This window comes from Vespa crabro, chromosome 4 (assembly GCF_910589235.1).
Source record: "Vespa crabro chromosome 4, iyVesCrab1.2, whole genome shotgun sequence".
Taxonomy (NCBI): domain Eukaryota; kingdom Metazoa; phylum Arthropoda; class Insecta; order Hymenoptera; family Vespidae; genus Vespa; species Vespa crabro.
Genome location: NC_060958.1, coordinates 5,008,213 through 5,018,212, shown reverse-complemented (window position 1 = coordinate 5,018,212; position 10,000 = coordinate 5,008,213). Strand labels below are relative to the sequence as shown.

At 35.9% G+C, this 10,000-nt stretch overlaps 1 protein-coding gene across 14 annotated transcripts in view; it reads left to right on the top strand.

The window, feature by feature from the left end:
• The window catches only part of LOC124423986 (Down syndrome cell adhesion molecule-like protein Dscam2), a 167,263-nt gene that overhangs the window by 135,619 nt on the left and 21,644 nt on the right, over positions 1–10,000 (top strand). For all 14 annotated transcript variants that reach the window (XM_046962413.1, XM_046962416.1, XM_046962414.1 and 11 more), the window contains one exon: positions 7,842–8,006. In XM_046962413.1, the coding sequence (XP_046818369.1) occupies positions 7,842–8,006 (165 nt within the window). The remainder of the gene's footprint in view (positions 1–7,841; positions 8,007–10,000) is intronic.

Sequence of the window (10,000 nt, the reverse complement as noted above, 5' to 3'; positions counted from 1 at the left end):
CACCTTGTTAACTAAAGTCTCGAGACACTGAAAGTCGTGCGGTTATCTTGTCATTTTTATTTTTCTTTCTCCCAGAAAAATCATACTTGTGTGCGCACATATGTGAGTGTGTGTGTGCATATATATATATAAAAAGAAAGAGAGAGAGAGAGAGAGAGAGAGAGAGAGATAAAACTAAATAATTTTTTAACAAAAAACCAACAATATTAACACGCGTATAACATCCGTAAAATAAAAAACGATAAAATGATAAAAATTTTTAAATTAAATTGATTTTATTGATTCTATTGATCTATTGATTTTGAATTAAATCGATTTTATTTATTCCAATAATAAAAAAAAAAATAACTTATCGATTACTAACATATATTAAATTTTTACAAAAACATACCGGAGAGAGTTGTAAAGGAAGTCTTAAAAAGAACTTTTTTTGAATCTTCCGAACCTCCAACGAACTCATATAAAAAGAGAGAGAAAAGAAAATAGAGAGAGAAAGAAAGAAAGAGAGAGAGAGAGAAGGGAAGAAAAGAGAGAGAAAGAAAGAAAGAGAAACGTCTCGCAACCAACAAAGTTTCTCGACTTACCTTTCCGAAAGTCTCGAAAAGGGGAAGGGTGAATCGTGGGGGTAAAGAACGGTGGTGGTTTTCTCAAGTCTCTCGGAGTCAAGAACTCAACGCGTTCATGTGCTTCGCCTACTCCAAACGGTTTCTTCTTGTGTCCACATTAGTGCTGACGTAGTGTTGATGTTACTACTACTACTAATGTCGATGGCGATGATGGTGGTGGTATCGCGAGGGTTAAAAACTGCAAGGCGACCAAAGCTGCTCGCTGGAGAGCGAGAGGGAACGAACCGTTCATTAAAATGCGTTCCTACCTGCGGTAATTACGCGTTTAATTATTTAAACGAGTGACCCGGCATTCAGCAAGATTTCATCCCTCCTCTAACCTTATCCCTTCATTTCTCTCTCTCTTTCTCTCTCTCTCTCTCTCTTTCTCTTCCTTCCTCTTCTTTTTGATTTCTCTTTCCTTTTTCTTCATTCGCCAGTTGGATTCATTCCTTTTGCTACTTTCCTTCTAAGTTTTCCTCTTCTTTCTATCTCTCTCTTTCTCAATTTTCCTCTTCTTTCTATCTATCTCTTTTTCACTTCCTCTTTCTCTCTCTCTCTCTCTCTCTTTCTCAATTTTCCTCTTCTTTCTATCTATCTCTTTCTTTCTCTCTCTCTCTCTCTTTTTCTTTCTATCTCTTTCTCTCTTTGTCTCTCTCTCCTTCTCTTTTTCCCTCTCTCTCCTTCTCTTTTTCCCTCTCTCTCTCTCTCTCTCTCTCTCTCTCTCTCCCTCTTTCTCTTCTCTCTCTCTCTCTCTCTCTCTCTCTCTCTCTCTCTCTGATTCAGACATCTTTTCAACATCAACACTTAAACATGGAAATGACATTCGTGCAATTCCGGAAAATACACATTATACCTAAAAGCTCTACTTAATTACTGAGAGGAAGAGAAAACATGTAGTCTCTGACTCGATGTACTTTCACTTCGTCTAATCTCTCTTTCGCTTTGGTTCTCTCTCTCTCTCTCTCTCTCTCTCTCTCTCTCTCACTCTCTCATTGAAAAATGCAAATAAGAATTTACATTGACAATGAAAAGTGTGAAAATCGATTATACAAAGTATTGTATTTTTTATTCAAAGTTAAAAATGAATAAACTCTTGATTCATCGTCGGCTATTTGTTATTTATAAGATATGAACTTTGTCTCGAGTTTGCTCGTAATTAGAAGAACAATCTTGTTTTCAACGAAATGTACACACCAAATTCCATCCTTTTTTCATCCCTTTTCAAGCATGTTATTTAATGCAAGTGAATGAAACTCTCTTCAAGAGATTCACTCATAGGGACAACACATAGCTTGCTATATGCTCCCTTCTTTTTCATTTCCTTAATTATCTCCTTCCTTTCTCTCTCTTTCTCTCTTTTTTTTTCATTGAAACGCGACGGAAATGGGACTTGGCTTATTATCGTATTTGCGTATGACGATAACCATAAGCAAACGTTATACTTAATTGGACGTACAAACTGGCCGACTCGAATGTACGTTTCAAACTACTTCTCTTTCTTTCTCTCCCTCTCCCTCTCTCTCTCTCTCTCTCTCTCTCTCTCTCTTACTCTTTTTCTATCCATCTCTTTTTTCTGTCTACGAGCCCTTCTGAAATACTATTTTACTTCTTAGTTCTTGATGCACGGAACACGCGTGAATGGAAAGAACGAGCGGCTTCCCGGCGAAACGATTTTCAAACGAGCCGGCTTTCAAGCCGGCAGAAAAACTTATCTGAAATGACATCGGCCAGTCCCTCGTGTGTATGTACCACCATCCAAAAGGATTTATCCTTCAAAGAGAACGGAATGTCGGTAGCTTGGAGGATAGGGGAGATCAGAGGGAGTAAGTTATTGTCGACTTGTTCTCTCTCGCTCTCGCTCTCTCTCTCTCTCTCTCTCTCTCTCTCTCTCTCTCTCTCTCTCTTCATCGTTTTCTCTCTTTCTCGAAGGTCGACTCGCACTTTCAAGCATAGTTTCGTTGACGATACGACGGGGGAAAAAATTGAAAGGAGAAATGTTTCATCGCGTAATCGTTGCGATAAAAGCGATAATAATCTAAATTTCAATAGGTAGTCGACATTGTGATTCATACTTCATTAAAAAAAGAAAGAAATGTTTGATAGTTCTTTGCTATCGTTAAATAATAAGTTTTGTGATATTTGGAGAATGAAGAAAATTGATTAAATATTATTTGAAAATTTTCAATTAATCTATTATCTAAATCAATAATTCCAATCATAAGTCGCATAAAATGTTTCTCCTTACATTATGAAAATGTACATATATATATAACCGGATGGATGAACTTTCGAATTCCAATATTAGTTGTATGAATTCATTGGAATGCTACGTCCTCTATAGGAAACGTTCCAAAATTCGAACAAAATGTTTTCTCACATGCGACACGTATATCATAATGTCTGATATAAAATAGAAGATTGGTACGTGCGCTTACAAGTAACAACGAGGAAAGTTACGACCTGGCGCGTTGAAAGATCGCCGATCGTTTTCATAGGAGATGAAGATGCTGCTCTTTTCCGTGAGATCCTCATTTTTCTAGTTTTTCGTTTTATCTTTGCGACGCTATCATGTCAAAGATGACCCAAGGTGGCACAGGAATAATATATGAGAGTCGACACAGTGCACACTGCACAAAAGAAAAAAGAAATGATATCGAGTATCTCCTCCTCCTCTTCTATTCTTCATCGTCCCTCTACTTTTCTCTCCCCCCCCCTCTCTCTCTCTATATGAAATCGTTTTTTCACGTTGGAATGATGATACTTTTTTTTATTAATTATTATCGGCCGAAACCGAGAAACGTATTCCCATACATAGTTAATACCTCGAAAGCGATCGAAAAATGGCGTCCGATGAATATTCAACGCGTTCAATTTATCCGCACGTTCGCTTTATTAAATTTACGATGGCTCGTATAATCACACCAGGACAAAAACCAAGTCCAGATCTTTCAAGTTGTATTAAAAACTATATTTACTTTTTTTTCATTTATCATTTTAACGATCAACAGTCGTCACACGATACCTTAGAAATTGTAAAGATCTTTAAAAAAACGTACGTTGTAATAAACTAACAAAGGAATATATGTTTTGTTACGTTCTGAATAGATCAAAGACGAGTAACAGCAATCTTCGATACGTTTCGTTTGAATAGTTCGATTGTTCGAGATAAATTCACGCACTCTCACATATACGCGCATACGTATACATATACGGTGCATACTTACTGAGATAGATTTTGTGAATTCACTTGGAAAGTTCTACTAAAAAAGGATCAAAATTCCAACGTTCTCGATCTATAAATTCTCACGACCTCGACATTGCGAAAACGTTATATATCCCGGAGGGACCCAGCAAGTTATCCCTCCACGAATTTCTAATCTCCGAAACAGCGAAACGACTTTACCGTTTCTCGCCCGAGCAAAATGATTTTTCACCGGGCTCCTTTTATACACTTTATATCGGCTTTACCCCGGAGGAATCGAGAACGACGATTTATCCGAAAATAGACGAGATAGAAAGGAAAAGAAGTAGAAGATGCGGAAAGTAGGTAGAGTTAGAGAAGGGAAAAGAGGGGGAGAACAGGAAGAGGAAGGAGAAAAAGAAGGAGAAGGGGAAGGACGAGGGTGTATATCGAACGAGAGTGCAAAGAAGTAAGAAAAAGAAAAATGAGGAGGTAGTCCTCTTAGGTAGGACGACATAGGAGGGTAAAGTTAATTTCAGCGATTTCTACGAATTCGCAGAAATATCGTTGCCGCCTCGCTGGATATCTTGCGCATATTGGCTTCATTTGCACATTTCGTTTCATCCACGTAGCTCTCTTCTCACATCCCTCCTCCTCTCTTTCCCACCCCCTTTCTTCCACACCATCCTCTTACTCTTCTCGACAAACAGCTTTCCGTCGTTGTATCGTTGTCGTCGTCGTCGTCGTCGTCGTCGTCATCTTCTTCTTCTTCTTCTTCTTCTTCTCATCCTATTTCCTCTTATTCGCAATTTTATCCTCGCTTACGTATTTCCACTACCTGCTCTGTGTCCTGAAAAAGAGAGAGAGAGAGAGAACTCTCTTTCTACGGTTACCCGATGTCGTCCCAACGCCTCTCGAAAAGCTCCGAATTTTCGACGTTAGAAAAAAAAAGCCAAACGACGACGGAATTCTATGCGAATCGTTACAAGTTGCACTCGCTTCGTCGAGAAAATGAGAGAGGACTAGATAGAGATAGAGAGAAAGATAGAGAAGAAGAAGGAGAGAGAGAGAGAGAAATATAGTGAAAAAAAAGAAAAAGCAACAAGAAAAAGTATCTTTTTCGTGTCCTACATGTAATTCCTTCTTTTCCAAGTTTCTTTATATTTAATTTCTTTTATTTTCAACTTAAAACAAGAATAATTCGATATATTTATCTTAATAAAACTTTTTCTATGGTACGTTCGATACCTACTCTCTCTCTCTCTCTCTCTCTCTTTCTCTCTTACTGTCTTATCCTTCTCGTAAAAAAGATAGTAGAAGTAACATTTTAAAATTACGAGGTCAATTCTCCTTGGCAAAACTCGAAGTAAAGTCTATAGAAAAAGGTAGACACTAGTCTCTAGAAAAGAGAACTATATTTCGCATATACTTTCCCACGTTAGCCACTCGGTGAATTCTCCCTATATTTTCTTTTCGATCCCTTACTAGAGTACTATACCTACTGTATTACTGGTCTTTCTACACTTTTCTCTCTCTCTCCCTCTCTCTCTTTCTCTCTTTCTCTCTCTCTCTCTCTCTCCCTCTCTCTCTTTCTCTCTTTCTCTCTCTCTCTCTTTCTCTATACCATTCTCGCACAAGTAAGTCTCCATCCAGTCGTTCAGCTTATCAGGAAATCCATCTCTCGCTCTGCTATCCGACGGTTGATTAAATTCAACCGGCCATACCTTTATCCCCAGAGAATCTGCTGGCATGGCTGACTTGCGCCGAAGCCGACGAGATTACACGTGACATCGTACTGGGACTCCATATCCGTCTATGAGTCTTTCCTTTTGAATGAATCTTTTCTTAAGAATATATTTTTATTAAAATAAAAAAATATAAAAGAAAAAAATTAAATAAAAAAGAAAAAAGCGAAAGGTTATCAAACTGCAAATTTATAAAATTTCTCTCTCTCTCTCTCTCTCTCTCTCTCTCTCGCTTTCTCTCTTTCTGTCTTTCTCGAGTTAAATTCAAGTAATGTACTTTCATTATCATGATATACAAAAGCAAAAGAAAGAAGAAAAAAAAAAGAAAGAAATTTGAAGAAAAGTATTATGAAATCGCTACGTTTATGAGCGGCTGTTTGTACACGAGAAATTTCATTGGCTTCATAAAACGTTCCCGTAGAATCGCAGAGAGTAGTTTCTCTTGTCCGACTATTTAAACCTTTTATCCCTACCACTTCTCCTTATTCAGTCTCTCTTGTGCGCTGGTGCATCGTCCCCACAGCCATCAGCCACCTACTTTCTGAATACTCTCACTTAGCCAATAAAGACTTTCCTTTTCACTCTCTCTCTCTCTCTCTCTCTCTCTCTCTCTTTCTCTCTATCTCTCTTTCTCTCTCTTTATATATATTATATATATATATATATATATATATATATTTCTCTCTCACTCTCTGGAACTGTTTTCCTTTCTTGTCTATAGTTCGTCTTCCTTTGAGTCAATTAGAGTTAAATAAAATAAAAAAGAAAAGAATGAAAATGTTTACCTCGACCCTATAATACCATTATTCACTGTGCATTATATAATCCTTTTCTTTTTCTCTAATAACGAGATGTGACAGTCACAGGAATATTATCTAAATGAGCTATCATTTACGAATAAAATGTCTACTAACGAATGAACATCAGAGTGAAACTTTAATTGATCAATATGAAAAAGTTTTCCTGTAACAGATGACACTCTTATTTTCGTCAATAATAACGATATGTTTAATAAGACACCTCAATAACAATCTGATTCAAACCTCATTCGAGCAGATTGAAAATAATAAATTTGTCCGTAATGTAGCTAAATCTTTAAAAGGAGATACATTATAACCCCGTTAGTCGTATAAGCCCTATCCACCCTTTCAAAAAATCGACCACGTTTTTACCTTCGTGTCCTCTCTCGTTTTCTTTAGTTTCCTTTTTTACGACGACGAGCGTAAATCCTCGAGCGAGAAAGTCGTCTCATTTTCATCCCTATTTCCTCACCATATCTTTCTCATTCTATGCCTCTTTTCGTTCCCTCTCAACTCCATTTTTTCTTTCTCTCTCTCTCTCTCTCTCTCCATATCTATCTCTATCCTCCTTTTCCTCCTCCTCCTTTAATGTTACAACTCTCTTCAACGTCCTCAACGATGATCCACGAAGCTTAATTTAAGAAAGCGTCCCGACTGAAAAGTTAACGAGCGTGTTTATCATCACATAAACGCGTTCTATGCCACGAGTTGACAAACAACGAGAGGAGAATATTATATATGAGAGAGAGAGAGAGAGAGAGAGAGAAAGAGAGAAAGAGAGAGAAGAGAAAGAGGGAGAGAGAATAATATAGTTGGCCGACAAACAACGCTACGTCCTGCGCTCTCACGCCCGTAATAACGACAACGTGGGTGAGAGCGCTTTTGAAACTGGAAAGGCAAAGCTTATCTCTCGGTGCAAATGCCTAGACGAATGATAATCCTGTTCTAAACAATATGACGCTTTGTCATCATTCAAGAAAAAAGAAATCATAATAAAAACAACATAAAAAACAAAAAAAAAAGGAAACGTCACTTTTAATTATCGACGAATGTATAAACTGATAAGAATTCATTTAAATATAAATAATCCAATTTTTATAAACAATTTAAAACGAGTTACATTAGTATGTTAATTTCTGCAAAGAAATTTTGCTTTTTCTTTTTTTCTTTTTTTTTCTTTCTTTTTACGTAATGATATATGATATATTTTTTTCTATAACAATGATTAAAATATAAATCAAATGAAAATTTGAACGTTCAAATCTATTAACGAATACTTTACTTTCATTTGTTCAAATAATAAAATTTTTTTCATCATAAAAATATATTTAAATTCGGTTCGTTTCAATTTTTTGTTTTGCTTTGCTTTGCTTAAAATATCATCGAAATATTTTAATAAGAATTGTTTCTATCTCTCAAGTTATAAAATTTATATCAATAATTCAACGAAACGTATATTTTTTATCCTAATTTCATGTGTTTTCTTTTCTTTTTCTTCCTTTTCCAGTACTCACGGTGTCCGGATATGACGTAAGAGTAAACAGATCGCCAGTAGTCGAGGGTTGCAACGCTGTGCTATCTTGTACGGCACGAGAAGACATCAAAGAACATCTTACCGTCACTTCGTGGTTTCGAGACGACGCCATACTTTTGCCCGGAAGCACGGACACCGGTAAGTATCTGTGTTTTGTCTACTGGTATTCAGATTTTTCGGTTTAGACGATTCGTTACTGCTTGAAAATTGAAATTAACCCTTAACGGACCGCCATAACGAACCATATGAGCGGCATTGTACTTTACTTACTGGGTCCAATGCCGCGCATATAGCAGCAAGAACCGATTTATTATTTTTATCGCTGTGATTGTTGTTATACGTACTAGTAATGCAGTAAATATTGTGCCATGTTATTTTTGTGAATTAGGTTTCTGCTTATTATCTATGTTCCGTTATCTTTTATCTTTTCTTGAAATACTTCCGGACCATTAAGGTTTAATATAAGAATACTGAAATTTCTTTGAAAAGCAAAATTATATTAAATATAGAGAGAGAGAGGGAGAGAGAGAGAGAGAGAAAGAAAGATTTTTTACGCTCGAAAATAATGAACAAATAAAATAAATAACAAATTTTAAACAAAATTGTTCTCAGAAACATTTATACATATATACATATATATATGTACATATATATATGTATATATATATATATATATATATATATATATGTAGAAACGCAATAATAATAAAGTAAACAAGTCACGAACATTCGAAACGTAATATTGATGATGCCGATGCAACGACGAGACACGACATGCTGTCTGAATGCAATCGAGTCGAAGCGAGCTCGACAATTAGATTCCTTCTCGTAGCTTATCGAGATGCCACCCTTGAAGCTGCAGCACAACCCCTTACTGTTTCTAGCCTCGTTGAATGTCTTCTTGGGTTAAGTAAGTTGAAGAAGTAAAAAATTTTTATTTTCTCTCAGCAGTTTAATATAAATAGAATTCGAATGCGAAAAAGAGAAAAAGAATAAAGCAGAATAAAGATATAGGAAAAAATAATATGAAAACGTGGATGCTCGTCGTGTCTCAGCAGAGCGATAAGTAATATTCAAATCAACATGAAAGAGATGACTCTTTTCTTCTTTTTTCTTTTTTCCTTTTCCTCTTTTTGACGAACATAATCTTTCAAACCGATGATCTTTATTTTCTACGAAAAACAATTATATCATGAAACTTCTATATCCGCTGATAACACACAGATATATGACTTCAATTGTATGTTGTCTATAACCAATAGTGATAAAAGTCAACATTCAGGTAGATCTAAAAAGTAAAGGAGGACGTTTAAAACTTTCGAGAAGTAAAAGGCTTCTCATTCATCTCTTACTACTTCGACAGTGTTCAATCTCGTTCATGGGAACACGACACATTCGTGAAAGTCGAATACCGGAAAAGAGATTGACGCTAAGAAAAGAAAAAGAGAAAAAAAAGAAAAAGAGGAAGAAGAAGGGATGTAGCAAAGGCGAAAGGGGATAAAGCTGGGAACGACATACCGCGAATGTAACGTCGTTCTATTCGACTACTACTGAAAGAGAGAGAGAGAGAGAAATAGAGAGAGACAGAGAGAGAGAGAGAGAGAGAGAGAGAAATAGAGAGAGACAGAGAGAGAGAGAGAGAGAAATAGAGAGAGACAGAGAGAGAGAGAGAGAGAGAGAGAAGGAGAAAGAGAGAAAGAAAGAGAGAGAGAAAATGAGTAAAACTCAGAGAGAATTTCCGACATATATCGAATCGAAGGAAGGAAAACGTCCTAGGGAAGCCGTTTTCTTTCGCGATATATACCACCAAAGTGGAAAACGTTATTGGAAATGGTTAGAAAAAAAGGTAAAAGACAGAAAATAAATTTCAATGCGATTCGAATGGGTTCAACGCGTAAATATCGTCGATTCTTATTTAGATATTCTAAATAGATATATATAAAATAATATCAAGTCGTTTAGTGATATATTATAAAACACATGTCTCTTGGTATGATATCTACAAAATATATAACAATAACAATAATAATAATAATAATAATAGTAATAATAATAATATAATTAATAATAATAATATATAATCCTATGAAGAAACAATTACTTTTATAAACAAGTTCTACCATCGATTTTCT